Source organism: Pogonomyrmex barbatus, unplaced genomic scaffold (assembly GCF_055798465.1).
Source record: "Pogonomyrmex barbatus isolate J1 unplaced genomic scaffold, ASM5579846v1 scaffold2, whole genome shotgun sequence".
NCBI lineage: Eukaryota > Metazoa > Arthropoda > Insecta > Hymenoptera > Formicidae > Pogonomyrmex > Pogonomyrmex barbatus.
In genome coordinates, this window is record NW_028297116.1 from 14,046,669 (window position 1) to 14,066,611 (window position 19,943).

General features: G+C 30.9%; 6 protein-coding genes and 1 non-coding gene across 20 annotated transcripts; 6 read left to right on the plus strand and 1 right to left on the minus strand.

Annotated features, from left to right (window-relative positions):
• Window positions 1-54: 54 nt before the first annotated feature.
• Window positions 55-1,904, minus strand: elm (calcineurin like EF-hand protein 1 elm). Its single transcript, XM_011641157.3, has 4 exons — window positions 1,554-1,904; window positions 1,140-1,403; window positions 896-989; window positions 55-759 (listed from the first exon to the last, which is right to left on the minus strand). The coding sequence occupies exons 1-4, from the start codon at window positions 1,618-1,620 to the stop codon at window positions 615-617; spliced, it is 570 nt and encodes a 189-aa protein (XP_011639459.1). The 5' UTR covers window positions 1,621-1,904; the 3' UTR covers window positions 55-614.
• Window positions 1,905-1,995: 91 nt separating this feature from the next.
• On the plus strand, window positions 1,996-5,784 carry Neos (nuclear receptor coactivator protein neosin). 4 transcript variants are annotated; one of them, XM_011641155.3, is made up of 8 exons: window positions 2,002-2,156; window positions 2,238-2,255; window positions 2,405-2,643; window positions 2,758-3,577; window positions 3,734-3,817; window positions 3,903-4,102; window positions 4,198-4,626; window positions 4,991-5,784. In XM_011641155.3, exons 3-8 carry the CDS (start codon window positions 2,409-2,411, stop codon window positions 5,191-5,193), a joined length of 1,971 nt encoding a protein of 656 aa, XP_011639457.2. In that variant the 5' UTR covers window positions 2,002-2,156; window positions 2,238-2,255; window positions 2,405-2,408; the 3' UTR covers window positions 5,194-5,784. The 4 variants fall into 4 exon arrangements, with proteins under 4 accessions (XP_011639454.2, XP_011639458.2, XP_088933147.1 ...); XM_011641152.3 differs by lacking the exon at window positions 2,238-2,255 and having other exon boundaries at window positions 1,996-2,156; XM_011641156.3 differs by lacking the exon at window positions 2,238-2,255 and having other exon boundaries at window positions 1,999-2,156; window positions 2,408-2,643.
• A 1,311-nt stretch (window positions 5,785-7,095) lies between these two features.
• Window positions 7,096-8,973, plus strand: LOC105428739 (THUMP domain-containing protein 1 homolog). The gene is made up of 5 exons (XM_089077026.1): window positions 7,096-7,547; window positions 7,737-7,907; window positions 7,995-8,239; window positions 8,316-8,535; window positions 8,658-8,973. Exons 1-5 carry the CDS (start codon window positions 7,341-7,343, stop codon window positions 8,814-8,816), a joined length of 1,002 nt encoding a protein of 333 aa, XP_088933152.1. The 5' UTR covers window positions 7,096-7,340; the 3' UTR covers window positions 8,817-8,973.
• Window positions 8,974-9,222: 249 nt separating this feature from the next.
• On the plus strand, window positions 9,223-9,294 carry TRNAQ-CUG (transfer RNA glutamine (anticodon CUG)). The gene has a single exon. It is a non-coding gene; the product is annotated as a tRNA-Gln (tRNA).
• Window positions 9,295-10,328: 1,034 nt separating this feature from the next.
• LOC105428707 (uncharacterized) lies at window positions 10,329-11,919 on the plus strand. Of its 2 annotated transcripts, none has more exons than XM_011641149.3 (5): window positions 10,329-10,586; window positions 10,684-10,793; window positions 10,876-11,208; window positions 11,276-11,543; window positions 11,620-11,919. In XM_011641149.3, the coding sequence occupies exons 1-5, from the start codon at window positions 10,540-10,542 to the stop codon at window positions 11,702-11,704; spliced, it is 843 nt and encodes a 280-aa protein (XP_011639451.2). In that variant the 5' UTR covers window positions 10,329-10,539; the 3' UTR covers window positions 11,705-11,919. The 2 variants fall into 2 exon arrangements, with proteins under 2 accessions (XP_011639451.2, XP_011639453.2); XM_011641151.3 differs by having other exon boundaries at window positions 10,330-10,597.
• Window positions 11,920-12,190: 271 nt separating this feature from the next.
• Rpn6 (regulatory particle non-ATPase 6) lies at window positions 12,191-15,264 on the plus strand. Of its 6 annotated transcripts, none has more exons than XM_011641146.3 (5): window positions 12,191-12,346; window positions 12,562-12,973; window positions 13,329-13,723; window positions 13,814-14,138; window positions 14,688-15,264. In XM_011641146.3, exons 2-5 carry the CDS (start codon window positions 12,653-12,655, stop codon window positions 14,916-14,918), a joined length of 1,272 nt encoding a protein of 423 aa, XP_011639448.1. In that variant the 5' UTR covers window positions 12,191-12,346; window positions 12,562-12,652; the 3' UTR covers window positions 14,919-15,264. The 6 variants fall into 6 exon arrangements, with proteins under 6 accessions (XP_011639448.1, XP_088933606.1, XP_011639447.1 ...); XM_089077480.1 differs by having other exon boundaries at window positions 12,200-12,318; XM_011641145.3 differs by having other exon boundaries at window positions 12,218-12,435.
• A 261-nt stretch (window positions 15,265-15,525) lies between these two features.
• On the plus strand, window positions 15,526-19,780 carry REG (proteasome regulator gamma). 5 transcript variants are annotated; one of them, XM_089077484.1, is made up of 5 exons: window positions 15,526-16,087; window positions 17,973-18,017; window positions 18,092-18,412; window positions 18,715-18,851; window positions 18,923-19,780. In XM_089077484.1, the coding sequence occupies exons 1-5, from the start codon at window positions 16,064-16,066 to the stop codon at window positions 19,143-19,145; spliced, it is 750 nt and encodes a 249-aa protein (XP_088933610.1). In that variant the 5' UTR covers window positions 15,526-16,063; the 3' UTR covers window positions 19,146-19,780. The 5 variants fall into 5 exon arrangements, with proteins under 5 accessions (XP_088933610.1, XP_011639445.2, XP_088933611.1 ...); XM_011641143.3 differs by having other exon boundaries at window positions 15,755-16,087; window positions 17,985-18,017; XM_089077485.1 differs by lacking the exon at window positions 15,526-16,087 and adding an exon at window positions 16,563-16,766.
• Window positions 19,781-19,943: the final 163 nt, after the last annotated feature.

A 19,943-nucleotide genomic window follows, 5' to 3' on the forward strand; every position in this document is an offset into this window, starting at 1 on the left:
TAATATATATAAATTTCAACAATATAGTATAATTAATAAAGAACACAAAAAGACTTGAGATAGAAATAGTAATATATTAATTTATTTTTACATGTTTTGTGTTGTAGCTTCAAGATCTACTGAAATGGATGAAAGTTAAGATTAATTTTACTTTCATTATAATTTTTTAAATTCATAATGTAACTATATATATATATATATATATATACACACACACACACACACACACGTTTCAGTTGACACACATTCATATACAATTCTCTTAATTTTATGCTGTGTTCTAATATATATTTATATATATATATATATAATACACACGCACACTTCCGTGTCCCAATATATATATATATATAGTGAATACTACAAATCTATAGTATATGTATATTATAGATTTTTAATAATGTACATTGGAATATGCTTATGACTTGTGTAAAAATCTAAAGAGATTTATATCACACACACATACACGTGTGTGTGTGTGTGTGTGTATTAAATTTGTTTACCATTTCAATCATACCTTCCTTTGCTGACTATAATCTACAACGTAATTGCCTAATATCCATTTTTTAATTTTATATCATACATTATATACTATATTTTATATTTAAATCAATTTAACTGAGAAATCGTATGGACATTTTCTGCTCAACATCTGTACGTTCTAGTGCTTTGCAGAATTCTTCAAACGATATCATGCCATCACCATTTTCATCAGCTTCGACTATGGTCCGTTCTGCAATGCTGATTAGTTGTTCCTCACTGAAGTAAATTAAAATCATTATTATATATATTCATGTTTAATATTTGACTCAATTATACAAAAATGTAGGAGAGACAGAAGATACAATAGAGTTGTCAATATATATTAACAATTATAAAAGAAATTAATTTTTACCTGATATTGGCACCAACCATCATATGTAAAATAGCAAGTAGTTCATCTTTGGATATTAGATCATCATTATCTAAGTCATACATTTTAAATGCGACTGAAACATTTAATTTAAAGATAAATTCTTAATTTATGAAGTTTTCTTTATGAAATCAACACAAGAAACAAAAAGAGAAATTTAATTAGTATCTTAATTATCATCATATCCATTATTTTATATTTACTTGCGAAAATGCATTATATTTACATTTTAATTTTTGCTGTCTAGAATTTAGTCGATTAGGGCTATTCTTCTTGATAGGTCTAAAATGGGCCAGGACCTGCATGAATTGCAGAAAATTCACTCTGTCATTTCCACTTTCTTCGAAAAAAGCATTTACTATCCTCTCACCCAGAGGATTTATCGCCAATTCTGGAATCCTGAGAAAATCTTCTCGACTGAGTGTCCCGCAATCTCCGCGGTCCAGACTCGTAAAGCGACTATACAAACGTTCGATTTGATTCGGAGTGACTATAATAGAGAGAATGCCAAAACATTCGTTTATTTCGTTCACTTCATTAAACACTATTTAAATGAATCGAGTAAATCGATCTACTACAAAATAAGTTGATCTGAATTAATGAATTCATGCGAAATGAATAGGCATATATGGATACTTGCAACCAGTAGCGTTTTGTATCTGTGCTATTTCATCCTCGCGCAAAAGAAGACTCGACCTGTTACCCATTTTTCGTGATAATTAAAATTCAAATTCGGATTTCTCAAATGAGACACGAAACGTTATTTACATAGCACACGAAAAAATACAGGTGTGGTGAACACACGTCGGTCATATGACTATTGATGTGATAGGGAACAACAGACTTTGGACGAGAAGGAGAAGAGGATCGATTGAGAAAGGGAAACACCTCATCGAAATTCGCTGCGTTCGAAAAAACGAAAAAAGTTTCACGGTCATGTACGACTCGACGCAGAATGAGAAATAATTGATGGGAAAATAATTTCTCGGACAAAAGTGTAAGCAATGTAGACGATGTAAGGATGAAGAAAATATTATCCCTAGAAAACTAATATTGCGCAGGACGAACTCCATAAGTTCCTTTTGTTTTGTTGATGGTTGGTACTGCTGTGGTATGTACATCTTGACAAAATGTCTCTGTTGTGAATCGGGATACACAACGATTATTTTCCAAAACATACAAATAGTGATTGACGAAGATTCTGAAGGTATTGCGATCAAGTTTGATGAACAAGACGTTTGAAGTAAGTTTCAATAATGACATGCAATCTCTTTCATCGCATTTATTTTTCATATTAATTCAATGAGCTTCTACCACAACACAGCGCAGACATTGTCGTCAGGTATTAATGTTACATATAATTTAATATGTTTGAGATGGTGGTCTCACGTTACAATGACACAATATGTTACAATTTCATTTCATTTCCGCATCTATTCCCTCATCCTTTTTAACAATTTATCCATAAAAATTTTTTTTTTTATATAAAAGCAGGATGAGTGCCAGAATTTTAAAAGATCCTGCTACAGCGTCCAGCCGTATATTTGTGGGCCACTTGCAAACAGACGATGTTACAAAACTGGAATTGGAGGAACATTTCGCCAAATATGGCACTGTTATAGCGTCAGTATTAAACAGAGGCTTTGGATTTGTACAATTTGAAGAAGAGCAATCTGCGCAAAAAGCTATTCAAAATGAAAATGGTGCAATGTTTAAAGGCAGACGTATAGGTACTTGAAATATAAGTGTGATTAAACTTGCATTATGGAATTGTATAGCTTTATTTTTATTTTTCTAAATAAAAGGAAATTCTATTTAACATCTATAAATTCTGTAATTTATAGATGTCAGACCAGCGAAAAAAGATAATCAATCTAGCGGTGGGAATGCAGGAAATGCGAAACAAATGGGTGGACCAAATAATAAATTTAATTCCATGAATAATCAATTTAATAATTCAAATGAATCATTTGGTACAAATAAACCAAATTATATAGGTGGAATGAATCAGAGTTTTGGGAATGATAATACTTTTGGTAATAACCAAAAGGACTTGAATGTTCAAAGAAGTGGAAATAGTCATTTTGACGATGGAAATCAGACTGGAAATAGTGACAATGATCAGTTTAATGGGAAACATAATAATAATAATGGAAACGATCATTTTAATAATTCCACTCAAAATTGTGGAAATAATCAATTTAATATGAATAATCCAAATCGTGGAAATAGTCAATCATTTAGTAGCGGTCATGGCAATCAAAATAGAGCTAACAATCAATTTGGAAATAACCAAATAGGAAATCAGAATAGGCCTGGAGGAATGCAAAATCGAAATCAGACTAATCCAGGCAATAACCAAAACCAAAATGCTGGTGGGATAGCAATGAATCCTAGTGGTGTTCACAGAGCACGCGGGACGAGAGGTGGAAAGAATAGAAATAAAAATAATCAGAATCAGAACAACCCAAATACAAATAATTTCAGAGATCGAAGTCCAATTAATAGAAATAATCGAATGGAAGATAAAACAAATAGAGACTGGGATCACAAACAAGGAGATAGACTACGTGGCAACAACTTTGTCAGAGATTCATTTAATGACAATGGAAATCGTTTCGACGAGTTTAAGGCTTCTGGAAGAGAGACAAATGCAAATTTTGGGTAACATTTTATAATTAATTTTGTAATAATTAAAATAAATAATTAGTTGCTTTACAAATATGCACTTATAGTATTAACGAGAGTTTATTAAGATATGGTTACTATCTTAATTTATTGTTTTATATAAATATAGACAACAAAACATTAATCTTGCAGAAATACTAGTGGATCATCTGATTATCTTGCCATTGCAGCTGAAAAGAATGACTGTGAAATTATTGTCGTTAATAAAGCGCTAACGTGAGATATCCGTTTTTATAATTATAATTTCTGATTGAATTATATTTTTGAATAATATTCTATATATTATTTATTGAATATACAGGAAGTATGCAGAAGATATTGAATTACGTTTGAAGCAAATTGGTTTAATGGTAGATTTGTTGTTTCCAAATGAAGATGTTCCTTTAAGTCGTGTTTTAGGAAATATAGCAAGTCGTGGCTGTTTGTACGCTGTAGTTGTTACACCTATCAATCATGAACATCGTTCGTTAACACTGAATATTTTACATGGTTTGCCACAAGGTAAAATGTTTCACGTTCTCATCTATTTATAGTATTAAAATTGGTTGAATATATACAATACATGTTATGAATTAATCGATGTTATATTGTTATAGAACACAGAAATATGCCTGTCGAAGATGCTATAAATTTGATTTCACGAGATTTCGCGAATTATAAAGCTGGTGGTCGCTCGGTTCCTTTGAATACGCCTCTTGCGAGCGAGCGTCATCCGGATGTTATACAAGTTCTTCTCAATATGTTGGCTGATAACCATCAACTGACAGTCTTGCAATATGACCGTGTCATAAAATATCTCGATATGAAGCGCGAGGAACAAGTACAAGTGGAACTGGGTGATGCTAAAGATTTACCAGTGAAAACATCACTTACGTCAGTCAGCGATCCGAAACAAGCTGAATTACAAACGAGAATATTGAATATCTTAAATAACAGTAAAAGTGGATCGACAACGGTGGAGCCCACTCCAGTTCCACCACCGACTTCAGCACCGACTCCTGTACCACCAGCTAATTGGGGAGCAGGTAAAAAATTACAAATAGAGTTACATTGCTCAAGGATTTAAATGTAAGTAGATCTTGATGAGATTAATATTAATTAATACGCTTACACATACAAGGTATTTTGAATTTCAAATTAAAATTTCGGCACTAAAGTGTGACTATACTATATTATACTTAATATAAATGCAAATTTGCAGTAGTAAATAGAAATTTCATCTACCATTAAATTTGAATATTAAATATTTATATATTATATATATTTCTTTAGAAAGAAAAGAAACTTTAAAAAATTTGTCTACGCGATTGTACAATTTTTATAGATTACTTACTATTCATGAAATATTAATGAATTATTTTTATATTTATATTTTTTTTACGTTAACAGCATCAAATGCAGTGACACCATCTACAACAACCTCTTCTACAGGAGTTACACCATCACCCCTTCTGAACGATCCGACGGTTCAGAAAGCTCTTGATAGTCTTTTACAAGGTAATATACTGAAAAATATTGGCGATCAACAACCACCACCCGCAACAACCGGAGCGCCATTATTTGCTGCTTTTCCCAATATCAGCAGATTTTAACTACCATATAAATTTTATTACGCGATCTTGTAAGTTTTAAAAGTTCTTTATACTTTTCTGAATTTATTCAGTGCTAAATATACAAACGGAAACGCAGCGAAATGGAAATGTAGAAACAGCATCACGAACATAATAATTATTTTAGTACATTGTATATTAACTGTGTAAAATGATGAATTCTCAAAATGTGAAATTTATAATAATCTTAAAAGCACAGCAATTATGATTCAAATATTCACGTAATTACTGTTAATGTATGGTTACTGCCTACTGTATGGTATATATCGTTGATAATATATTTCTCTAAATAGTAATATGTTTATTAAACTGAATGTGCTCTTTAATAAATATTGCATGTAGTATCTCAAATATATCTCATATTTTGCGCACAAATATATTATTCCAATATATTGATAATTATAACAAAATATATAATAGTCAAAATACACATCTAAAATAGATTTATTAAAATAAATTTATTTTATTTTTTGCTATTACATTTTTATGTAAAAATCAGTTTTTATACAAATTAGAACATGTGTGTGCGATAAATGTTAGATAAATATAATTAAAGATATATCTTCTTTTTTATTATATGAAAATCATTTTAAACATGTTCCTGTACTGTTCTAGTGTCAATCCTGTTTTTCCGATCAAAAATTAGATTAATATTATAAATTATTATGATTTAATAAGCAGATTATGCGATAAAATTAACATTTAATATAGTTTAATTTTTTTAAGATTATTATTAAAAGTTGCATAAGTTTCTATTTATAAAATCGATAATATATTTCTCCCAAAGTAGATGTAAGCACAAATATATATTTGATTTTAACTTAAAATCTTAATATTATTTGATTGTAGTGAGTGAATGTGACATGTAAAAAGATGTTAATTTTTTTAACTGTTAATGCTTTATTATTTTATATAATGTAAGTAAAATATACTGAAATGTGATCTTGATTATATAACGCACAATAAATTTTTTTAAAAAACATTAAATAATCAAGAGCATAAAAGCGAAAAAGATGTTTGTGTGAATTGTTTATAATTCATCGATAATAAATTTTTTTATATTTCTAATGCACCTTTTAAATTACACTAATATTTACAAAATCATTAATATCAGAATACAGAATATATATATATATATATATATATATATTTTTATGAAATTGAAGTACATATACTGTAAATTTTATATATTAACAACTTTGTATTTTATATATTGTATTAAGGGCCTTTTTCACCAATCTTCGGTTAAGCTAACCGACAATTAACTTGACCATCATGATCGCCAACAACTGAGAAGTAAACTATTTATTATAGTATAAGTATTAATATAAATATTAAAATTTTTGTTTAAGCAATGATTGTTTAATTTTTATTTATATTAATTATGGGATATTACTTACAATTTCACCTACCAAAATACCTACAACACGAAAAGAATATTAGGTTAAAACACAAACTTCTGAGCATTGAATTACAGTTGGCACTCCTGCGGGTTAACTTAACCAAACTTAATCAAAGATTGGTGAAAGAGGTCCTAAAGTTATAATTTTTTTTTTTTTCCTTTAATCTTGCTATAGAAATTTTGACTTAGATATCGCGCAGTTAATATCCAATAGAAAGATATGCATCCTAGAGATTTTCCTAGAGTTTATTCTGTAGCAACATTTTCGTTCCTATCTGACAGTGTTTTCTATTGGATATTAGAAAATTATAGTTTTAATCTATGGCTATGGTCCATTTAGCGCTACGAAGCAAAAGCTTCGAACGTTTGATTAACCAATCAAAACAAAGAATTCTATGAATTGACCAATCAAAAAATGCTTCAAAGCATTTGTAGTATCAAGTGGACTGCACCTTATATTCTTCACCGTTTGTTCGCGGTGCTTGCACTCTCTAGAGTTTCGATACTTGGAATAGAACAGATATATTCGCAGATAATGGAGAAAAAAAGAACAAGAAATTTAAGTGCAACAGGAAAGTAGAAGTAACGCAATAGACTATCTAAACTTGGAGATATTTTCCAATCGGTATGAAAAGTAAAGAAATAAAGTAATAAAAAAATAATAAGAAAAACGTGCGATTGTTCATTTCTCAAAACAAGAATCAAAAGTTATATCGGAAGAAAATAAATGCACAGTGCAATGAATATGCGGAAAAGAAATAACAAATATACCATGAATCGCAATGATTATAAAAAACGTAAACAATTTGTGTTGGAACCGGGTATGACAGGATTTTTATGCACATGCAATTTTCATGAGAAAGGCTGTATTACTGATGCCTATAGATTGCTCAATCTATTTGCAGATGATAAATCTGTGTCAGAGATAAATAAGGTATTTAGATATATATAAATACAGAAAAAAATATAGAAGACAGTTGAGAGAATTTTATCATTCATTACAGATGGTGTATATATATATATAATATATATATATATATATATATATATATATATATATAAAATATATGCATATGTATATATGTATATGTGTATGTATATGTAATAAATATGATATTTTAAGGAATCTGAAACATCAAATAAATTCACAACAGATAATACGTTCCCTAAAAAGGAAGCAGATACATCTATAAAAGATCCTGATCGAGATGAAGATATATCAACTGCTCTAGAGAAAGAAATTGTTGAACTTAGAACAGAATGTGAAATGCCATTGTCTTCTCGAAAATTTCAAGTAATACTTATGTCATAATATTCATTATATTCATATTTTTTTCTTTGAGGATCAATATGCATTTATCAATATTATAATTTTCTGTAGGTAGTAGATACTGGAGTTAAAAATATGATTTTCATAACAACTACCTTACCAAATCCATTAGAATTGGTTACTAAAATTGTCTCCAAGTTGGATATAACCAAAGAACAATGTACCAGATATTTATTAAGATTACTTCCAATTGAAGTTGTATGTAAAGCTTATATGGACAATATAAAGACAAAAGCAAGTGAATTGTTTGAAAAGTATTTTGCTCAAGAACCAAAGACATTTAGTATTGTGTTTAAGTAAGTTTAAAATTGCATCTTGTATAGCCAAATTAATAATTTTTACATTTTAATTATAAAATTAATAATGCTGTAGTCGTCGCAGCAATAATAGCATTAAAAGGGATGAAATTATACAAGATTTGGCAGAAATAATTTTAAGAAAAAATCCTGGTAATAAAGCAGACTTGAAAAATCCAGAGATAGCTGTGATAGTTGAAGTGATACGTGGGATTTGCTTATTATCTATCGCTCCCAATTACTATAAATTTAAGAAATACAATCTCCTTGAAATATGCAACAGTGCAAAAAATAAGGTAAGATTATTATAAGTTGCTCAAAATTGTTACATGTGCATAAATATGTAAAAATTATATATTATCATTGACACAATCTAATATTTTTAAATACAATGTATAAAAAATTAAAAAATTTTTAGATAATTGTTAAGAAAAAATATGAAGAAGAAGTAACAAATTCAGCAAGTAAAGAAAAGTATGAAGAGGATATAAATATAGAAATAACAAATATAGAAGAAAAAAAAAAATATACTGATGATAATGAACATTTGAATACACAGAGTGAAATACAAGAATAAATTAATTAATATTAATTATTGTTTCAAAAAAAATTTGTTCCTAATATTCATGTATAAAATAAGTTTATATATATATATATATATTATATATAATGATTTTTATATTTTATAAAAATACATAAACTATAAATAAATATATATACATGAGAGATGTGAATTAATTTATATTTTTATTAATGCCCTTCTATCAAAATATATTGATGTAATAATGTAATTTTAATAATTTTATGAGATCATTTCTTGTGAAAACTCTTTTGATAATTTGAAGTAATACGGTTAGTTTGAATAAAAAGATTTTCTTATAAAAACATTTAATAAAAAAATTTATAAGAAACGAATTATATTTTTATGAATACATATTGATAAATTAAAGGTAATATCAAGTATAAAAATCCTTTGAAATCAAGGTCCCATGGTGTAATGGTTAGCACTCTGGACTCTGAATCCAGCGATCCGAGTTCAAATCTCGGTGGGACCTGTTTATTTTTTTTTTAACTTGTATATAATTTTTAATTTTTTATAAATATTGATTGTAAAGTAATAAAATCGTGTAATTTAAATATATTGATATATTGAAATTAAAAAAAATAATAAATTTAATCTTTCAGTATAGAAAATTGTATGGCCTTTAGGATCACTTTGGGAGCGTTTGACTACATTGCAATTGGACATAGCCACTTACACGACCAATGTCTGGAAATTTTCCACTGGATCAACCAATCAAAAAAATTTTATTTTAAATTAACTAATCAGCCAGCGTGGGCAATCAGGCCTTCACTCGTCATTTTTACTAACTGCGACTAATTTAATTGGCCGAATATTTCATTGGAATTGATCAATCGTAATTTGCGATGATTGATTGATCAATTCCAATGAAGGTCGTAATCTATTAACTTATGCCATAATCGTAAAAAATTGACGAATCATAATCGATTATTTTTTTATAATTCGATTGTGATTGGTTAATTTATTGATAATTTTTTACGGCATAAGTTAACAGATTACGGTCTCCATAAACTAACCCTTACTATTTTGGAATTAAAATAATTTCCAGTTTGACTTCAATATAATAATGTGTGCGCGTGTGCGCGCGCGTGGTGTGTGTGTGTGTGTGTGTGTGGAGGGGGGGGGGTATAAATATTAAATCATATCTACATATTCATGCTTTATGATTAATTTTTATAAATTTAAAATAATCTAAAGCTACATTTTTATTAACTAATTTAATATTGTTTAATATATTTATATTTATTATATATATTTTTTATTAGATTAATTTTTTATATATTTCAAATTTATTTTTAAGACTACATCAAGTACATACAACTTTGGCTGCGTTCCGAGATTTACTGCCAGTACTCAAAATATATAGTTCAGGTCACATATATTATAGATTTTCAGTACTGGCAGTGAATATCGGGACGCAGCATTTGTATCTTGAGCACGCATATTTAAATATGGCTGAATTCCGTAAGTGCATATACGCGCATTTATCTATAGTTCGTGTCACGTATATTATAACAAAATGCGCGCTTTACCTATGATGCATTCGTAACTATAAATATGACTTCTGTAACTGTCAAATTTAAGGTACATCTCGCTATATGTAGATGTGTGTATGTGCAACATTGAAAAAGAGAAATAAATAAAAGGAAAAATAAACGAACCGAAAAATACGCAAAGTTTAAAATAAAATTACAATAATTTAGTGTAATAGCGAACAATGCAGGAAGAACCAAAAAACACCACAAAATTAGGAAGTACTCGAAAGTAAAATTGTTGTAAAATTTATTTTTTGATTAAATGAAAAATTCCACGATGCGATTGTTCCTTGTAACTCTCTTATGTTTTTATCATGTCGGTGTAGAGTTCGCAATGCAGGGACATTGGATGTAACGTTATCTAGTTTTGTCACAAGTGGAACTTCTCGTAGAACAATTAATAGCAACATGCCAGGTGATGTTTCACAAATACAAAGTAAGAGCTTTATGACAATCTGTTCTATAATTTCACCGACTGCTTTATATTCTAATGCTGTATTATGCTATATTAATCATAGAAGTGCCAAGAAAGAAGATTCCTGTGAGCAGGCAGTCGATTATGCCATTGCAGTTAGATTCACAAAAGAAAATAGATACTGAGTGCAAGGAATTAGAACTTGGACTCCTTTATGATGAATATTTACAAACTGTAATGATGGATCTCATAATGAAGAAAAAGACTGAGGAGAAAAAATGTCTAATGATAAGACAATTAGCTACTGTGGCACAAGAGATTGATCAAGATACTAGAAAATTAATTAAAATTAAGACAAGGGAACGTGATATAATGAATTTAAGTTTAGCACAAAAAGAGACAGATGCCCAACTAATTGCGATAACAAAGTGCACTGGTAAAGGCAAAATTCATTAAAATTATATTAATTTTTATTTTGTTTTGATATATTTACATTCTTATAGATGATGAAACATTTAAAGCTGTACAAGATATGTTGTTCAAGTTGCGATTTCTCTTAGAACCCTTAGATATATTGCAATGTAATGGTATAATACTTCCTAAAACACAGGCCGAGTGGAAAGAGACTCGAGAAGTATTAATAAAATGTTCAAATGCTTTAAAGAGTATTGCAAATCTAATTGGAACGAAAGGTGAAACATATTGTTCCGTTAATACTGAACTGAAGAATTTTACTGAAACATACAATGAAATAGAAAATCTTCAAAAGAAGTATGTTGTGTATCTTTTCTAAGATTTTTTTAATGTGTACCATTATATTCTGATGTATTCATTTGTATTTTTTCAGATTGAAAGAAGCATTGTGCAATTTACAAGTATTGATCTTAAAAAATGCTTCTTTTTCGTTGGCATGTGATAACACACTTGAATAATGTGCTATGAATATAGAGAAAATACTATCTTATACAGTATTAACTAAACTAAATTGATTAACAAGTTTGTACTGTGTTGCACAAGTATTACGTGAGATACACTATATTTTTCAAATTTCTTAAAAAAAGTTTAAGTAAGTTATATGTTTTCATAGAATTGCGTCGAAATTATTTTCTTCTCAACAAAAGAGAATAAAGATTTTATCAAAGCAAGATTTTAAATTGTGTTAATTAAATGCGAGTTTTGTACGTAAATTTATTTATGGATTTTAACTTGCTATTATGTCGAACATGAGTCAATGGGTCAATTAGATTTGTCAAAAAAATTTGTCTCATTTTCTTGAAATACAATTGATCGCCCAATAAATAGAACTTTTTTTTTTTCTCTAAGATTCCTTTCTCTTATCGAATGTCGCGCGTGCGTTCCGAAGTTCATCGAAAAAAGCACACGTGCAAGTTTTTGTCCACGAGCGTATATACACGCGATTTGGCTTGGTCGCCATGCCTGTGGGACGCAATGCGGACAGTACGGAGAGAGAGACAGTCAACATCGGCGGTAGCTGGTTTGACTCACGTAGCAGCATGACACGAGTTTTGCGGTCTCGGTGAGCGCGGTGAGGAGACAAGCTGTGAAAAGCGCGAGTGAGTGTACACGTACTCGCGTGTATCACGAGAAAGAGAGTGCGTGAGATTGTTGGAGCGTATGATCGCATGGTCACGCGCGGCGTAACGTAAATCAGTATTATACACACACACACACACACACACACACACGCGACAGATCGCGGATCCTCTCGGTGACTGGTACGTTTCGTCGTGCGCTCGACTTCTGCGACATATTCCTTTTCCCTTTGCAGCCGCACCAGCGAGTCAAGAGTGTGCGGTAACATACACCTTTCGAGGAGATAAACGTTTCTACGCGCGAAGAAGTGACGTTGATCGCTCGAGATGGCCGGTGCGATGTTGTTTGAGCGGGCCCAGGCCGTTTCGATGACGAATCGCAGCGAGGGTATCTCGTTGCTGAACGAGATTGTCTCGGATCCGAGTATCGGCGTCGCCGATGACAACGAGGATAACATCCGTGTGAAGGAGCAGGGTATTCTCCACCTAGGCGAGCTTTACAAGAAAGAGGGCAAGGCGAAGGAGCTGGCCGAGTTGATCAAAGCAACCAGACCGTTTCTCAGTCTCATTAGTAAAGCAAAAGCCGCCAAGCTTGTGCGATCCTTGGTTGACTTCTTCCTGGATCTGGAGGCTGGTATTGGCATCGAGGTAATTGGCATTTGTCTTTGTATATACTTGACTTAGAGAATTGGACAAGATACAAATTGAATTAGGTTAGGCTACGACAGTTCTCTGTTCCAACCAATGAAAAATGTCAACTAGGCCATGCTTGTCAAAAGATCCTCTCTGCTTTGTTTAAATATATATCTATTATCTTTAATAATAACACGCTGCGGAACTCGTCATTTAACATCTAAATTTAAATGATATAAAATTTTGATATATAATATGCATTCTTAATTTTCCTTTCTTTGATTCAAATCATTCCATTTATGAAAAGTCTTAACATCCGTATGAAAAAAATTAAATATATGGAATGTATTTATATGTGTTACATATTTAGGTACAATTGTGTAAAGAATGCATAGAATGGGCCAAGGAAGAACGCAGAACGTTTTTAAGGCAATCGTTAGAAGCCCGCCTAATAGCTCTGTATTTCGACACGGGTATGTTCAGCGAGGCATTGCAATTGGGATCGGCTCTCCTCAAAGAACTCAAAAAATTGGATGACAAACAACTACTAGTAGAGGTTCAATTATTAGAGAGCAAGACATATCACGCATTGAGTAATTTAGCGAAAGCAAGAGCAGCGCTTACCAGCGCTAGAACAACTGCCAATGCAATTTACTGTCCACCTAAAATGCAAGCTGCTCTGGATCTACAATCGGGGATATTACATGCCGCGGATGAACGAGACTTCAAGACTGCTTACTCCTACTTTTACGAAGCTTTCGAAGGGTTAGTATCTTGTAATTGGTATCTTAAGCTGTAGTATAGTCTGCTTTTGCATTTTACGAGAAATGTGTGTGTCATCTATTTTATTTTTAGGTATGACAGTGTTGAAAGTCCCAAGGCATTGACAGCGCTCAAATATATGCTACTGTCAAAAATCATGTTGCGCACGCCAGAAGACGTTCAAGCTATCATGTCTGGCAAACTGGCAGTGAAATATGCGGGACTCGATCTAGACGCGATGCGTGCGGTAGCCGAAGCTAGTCACCGACGATCGCTAGCGGACTTTCAAAAGGCTGTTAAGCAATATCGACAGGAATTGGAAGACGATGTAATTGTACGCGCACATCTTGGTTCCCTTTATGACGCTATGCTGGAGCAAAATTTATGTCGTTTGGTCGAACCTTACTCGCGAGTCCAGGTATTTATATCGAAATTCTTGCATTACTTTGGTCCATATTCTGAATTCTTTTCTATTGTAAAAATTCTCTCTAAAAGTAGCTTCGGTTCAAACAAAAAGCTTATAAAGCACTTTTATCGATAAGAGAGGATTCAGAATATAGGCCTTCTATAAATGAACTATAAATTATTTCGTTGAGTTCTCGTTAAAAATATAGGAAAAAGGCAGATTTGATTTTATTACATATAAACATAAATAAAGATTTATTGGTATTGAGAATTAAATACGGTGTTTACGGTATTATAAAACCTTGCTTTTTAATTTCGAAATTGGCTCTGTTTACAAAAGAATCTAATCCTAATAATAATTGTTACATAATATTTGTCAAATTACTTAATATATCATGTAGCAAGCAATAATAACAAGCGATTGAATTTTCTGAGAAGAAATCAGTTATCTATGCTTAATTAAAGGATTCGAAAAAAATTTTAGAAATTTGTAATAACACTTAACACAAAATAATTCTTGTTCTCTTATAATTTTTTTTTTTTTTTTTTTTATTTTTTTAAGGTGAGTCATATTGCTTCGTGCATATCTCTGCCATTGGCGCAAGTAGAAAAGAAATTATCGCAGATGATTTTGGACAAAAAGTTGCGAGGAGTTCTCGACCAAGGAGAAGGCGTTTTAATCGTTTTCGAAGATACCCCACGCGATAAGACCTACGAAATCGCATTAGACACAATACACAGCATGGGAAAAGTCGTCGATACACTTTACCAGAAAGCCAAGAAACTCACCTAGCCCTATTTAATATGTATTTATACAAAAAAAATCTATCGCAATTATTGTAATCATTAATGATTAGTTACTCATTAAATATTGTCGATTAATTGTATTTTTCTCGTAATTAACGTGGTTGGCACACAAGTGTCGCGAGAACAAAAAGTGCTCATTTATCGGTATGTTCGTATAGGACTGCTTTTATTAATTGTAGGAATTATTTAAAAGATATGAAATAATCGATTTGCTTGAGATCTAATCAACACAAACCCTCTTAATCCCGCGTCTTTGAAATTATTTTTCGTAAATAAAAGAGAGAAATATTATAATACCGAAAAACAACAAATACAAAACAAGAGTAAAAGAATTGCTCATTTATACTTATTCGCCCTCAATAAGTAACCGAATATGTAAGTCGTCGTAAAATAATATAGATATCGATAATTAAAATTAATGCAGTATTACAGATATATATCGTATTATAGATATATCGAGATGTCATAAAATCAGATTTAAATCTTATATTTTTGTAATAACTATATTTCGAATAACTATATTATCAGATGGCAAGACTTTGGACATTCGCAATCTCGCGAATGTTTTAACGTTAAGCTACTACTGTTAAGTGTATTTCATTTGCGTGACTATTCAATAACCTCTCATCGATTTGCGTCCAATTTTTCGCAATCAATTTCCGTTGCATCTCATTGTACATACAATCTACAACATCAAAAATTAAAATTTGACAAGATGTTTCCGCACGAAACATTTATTATCACCATTGTGTCAGAGACTCGTCGGTGATCGCTGAATCATTCTTCCACAATCGATAAAGAGAGATGTTTTCGCGCGATTTATGCGTTTAAAAAAATCGATCGCTCATGCGCGTATATCGATATGCCCGTTTCATTTATCCTCAACCTCCTTATCTGTTTCGACTCATTTCTAAAACGAAAAATATATTCTCGATCTGATTTTATATGCACGAAAAGAGGGCAGGAAGTGACAGCTAAAGATGATAAGAAATGTAATTGGAATTCTCGCTTGACAACGCGGTAGCGGGAGAACACGACTGTAGCGCGACTTCCTGTTTGAAGTTGCACGTTTCAACAAAGGGGACACAGTGCAGGGTTTAAAAAGCTTTTTTTTCTTACGAAAAGTAAATAATGGAGGATGCCACGGTAGAAAAGGTAAAATATCTCGACTATTTCGTCATCGCTCCCATCGCCGGTCTGGAAGGACGAAGAAACGGACGGCCGGACGGGACAACGATAACAGCGTTCCGTTTTTAGGTTAAGCCACCGGTATTTACGCGAGTGAAAGACGATTGCGTCGTGCGTCCAATTGCGCGTTCAGGCACGTCCGTCGTTGCGAACGTTTCGAATGCTCACTGCTCAGATCAACGTCATCCGTCCGAGCTTCCTCGATTTCTGCTCTCATCCACCTCGTCTCTCTCTCTCTCTCTCTCTCTCTCTCTCTCTCTCTCTCTCTCTCTCTCTCTCTCTCTCTCTCTCTCTCTCTCTCTCTCTCTCTCTCTCTCTCTCTCTCTCTACGCTTTGTATATCGGAGTTATCGGCATATTGTGAGAAAGAAACATCCGAGAGATGCACGCGACGTTAACCTAACCTATTCTCGTCGCACAACAAACATCGATTTCTTTTTACCGCGTAAACATTTTTCTCACGCAAAATCTGACTCGGTGGTACGCCATCAAATCTCGTTACATTATAATACTTTAGCAGCTGTCGTGTGTCTGACGCATATATGAGCAATCGGTAATATTGAAGGTCATCTCCGACTCGGGGTCGACTAATCGTCTCATGTTTGCAAGCTTCAAACTCTCTCGAAAGCATTACCGAAAAAATGATGGTAGTGAAGTTGATTTATTTTCATTACTTACCATATATTAGTAATCTTTTATTCTAATGTTTTGTTTGATACAAAATGTTTGTAAAATTACTGCTACAGCCATTTGCATATATGTATTGGCGATAACCTATTAAAATGAAATACTAAAAAAGCTATTAAAAAAGCTTAATACTCTCTTCATTAATTCGTTTCTCATTTTATAACACTCGCACGAGATGTCACTTTTTAAAAAATAAAACTATAATTTTAAATTGTAGAATTTCATGATACAGAGTGAAAAAGGACCTATCAAATTTCACATCATATACATCATATAGCTAACTTTCTTAAATTTCTTTATAAATTATTTTCTGAATATCTTTACTCAGAGATGACATCTTATTAAGCATTTGTACATTTTACAAGAGTGTTATATAACATCAGTGGTATTAATTTGAATCTTGGTACATTTAATTTATGTTTCTTAATTTCTATCATGAAAGTATTTTTTATGATAGAACATTGAGATCTGAGAAAAAAAAACAAATTATTATTTGTCTTTTATTAAACAATATAAAAGTTTATATAGATTATTACTTTGTCATATTCATTATATTTTAGAATTTTTGGATGCAAATGTAATATAAACAAATGAATATCGTAACCTGTTAAAATTACATTATGTCATAAAGTTACATACAATACAAATAAAAATTTAGTGAAGTTCTTGCCTAAAAATTTATAAAATTGCATCAAATATTTTTTTTATCTTATTGCTTTTTATCGCTTCTATGTAAATGTTTCCCACATTCTCTAATAACCTGAGAAATGAATCAAGTAACATATTACCAAATGGTTACACAGAGAATAAGGTAGTGTAGATTTAATTTTAAATAGGAAAAAAAATATATATATATATATATATATATATATATATTTCAATATTTCCATATATTATAATATTTATTTGAATACTATACAATATTTTTATTACCATTATACTTTTATACTCGAATTTGTTATATATTATCTATGTATAACAATTATAAATTATTATATCCAATTATTTATTCCATGATTTTTTGAGATTTAAAACAATATGGAACTTGTGTTTAGTTTTCTATATACTACACGAGATATATATCATACTTGAAATGTAAAAGCATTAGGGTTAAGTCACTTGTCATTTATGTACAATTATCTTATCAAAGTGATGTATTTTTTGAGTTTATTTTACAGGTTCAAGAATATAAGGATTCTCTTAAAACTAAGGTAATCTTTTGTCTCAAGACTAGTACCTGTATAATGTTATGTATATATTTATTATCTATATATGTATTGTTCAGGCGGAAGAGTTGCTCGTAAAAGGTTTCCCAGAGAAAATAGTTAAATTAAATGAATTGCTGGAAACGCCTGGATTTTGCAATCGAAAGCTGTCAGATGTACATCAAGACTTGAATGTTCCCATTCCAGATCCTATAATTCTTAATCATTCCGAAGATACTCCTGCTACAAAAAAGTTTAAATTAGACAATAATGGAGAAGAAACTAGTGGAACCAAAGTCATGGTACTTCCAAGTGGCCCTGTACCTTGTAACAAAAAATTGTGTGATTTAATTCACATAGTTAAACCCTATATTAGACAACTTTTGGAGGATTCTAACTTAGTGAGTATTAAGTATGTTAAAGCTTGAGTAAATTTATATTACTTTTATATGCAATTTTTGTAATAGTAATCTTTACAAAGAGTAATGTATATATTGCTGCAAAAATGTTAATAAAATTTGAAACAGTTTCGAATTTGAAGTTTTCTTTCATTTTTTATAAAAAATATATTCAAAAATTATATTTTTTCATTAATATTTCTTATTTCTTCAAGGAATAATTAGGAATATTCAATATTTCTTCAAGCATTTTTGTCATTATAACATTAAATGTTTCTGATAAATTATTATTTTTAATTTTTTAGCTAAAAATGTGGATTTCTTTTTTGATTCCAAAAATTGAAGACGGGAATAATTTTGGCGTATCTATTCAAGAAGATACATTATCAGAAATTCAGTCCGTTGAAAGCGAAGCCGCTGCATTCTTCGATCAAATCTCTAGGTAATGTAAAGAGTAAATGATATATTGGCGGGCATATATGGATATAGAGAGCTCATTTCTTATTTTTATAGATATTTCATCTCCAGAGGAAAAATTGTTAGTAAAGTCGCGAAATACCCACACATCATCGATTATAGAAGAGCAATTCAAGAATTGGACGAGAAAGAGTACGTAAGCTTATGGCTCGTCATGTGTGAAGTCCGTAATCGTTATTGTTCGCTGCACGATCTTGTAATCAAGAATTTGGAAAAGATCAAACGGCCACGTTCCTCCAACGCGCAATCTTTGTACTAGTAGGCATAGTTTTACGCGCTGTACCTACGTGCAGAATAACTCAACATAAACATAAATCGGAAATATAATAATATAAAGAAAAGAAATTCATCTCCACCCACTCTCCATCCTCTGATACATTTCAATTACCTTGACATTAATCTATCATTCAATCTCGATTATGGCACTATGAATAAAACCAATAGCTACACGTACACTTTACGAAATCATATTATGTAGATTATACTTAACTTATTCGTACGTTTAAGTTCATATAACAGACTTTTTTTTGTCACTGATGTATATGAGAAGCATCTCTCAGAGTTAGATTTTAAGTACGAAGTTAAAAAAAAATCTCCAATTTGTAAGATAAGCTTTACATCTCTTTCGAAATTGTATTTTATTCTTTAAATTTCATCGACATGTGATATTTCGATATCTGAGCATAATATATATTACACGCATAAATTCGTTACATAATTATGCGGTGTAGCTTGCATGTAATTTTGCCAATAATATAATTGAGGCACTTATAAACAGGTGGTCAAATTGGACTTAGTATAGTCAAATAAATATTGCATTGTTTGTAATTTCTATGTAAGAAGATTGAAAGATAAGTCTAATGTGGACATAATATAGCTTGATTTATTAAATAATGTGGATTATTTAATAAATATAAAATATATAAATAGTATTCCTTTTTTGTAAGTGTTTATGCTTTGTCGTGATAAACCATGAAAGAATAAATACGCGCGATCACATGGGATATAGCTTCTCTCATGCTTGAAATTGTCCTTGGGAGAAAAAGGCAAAAATAAG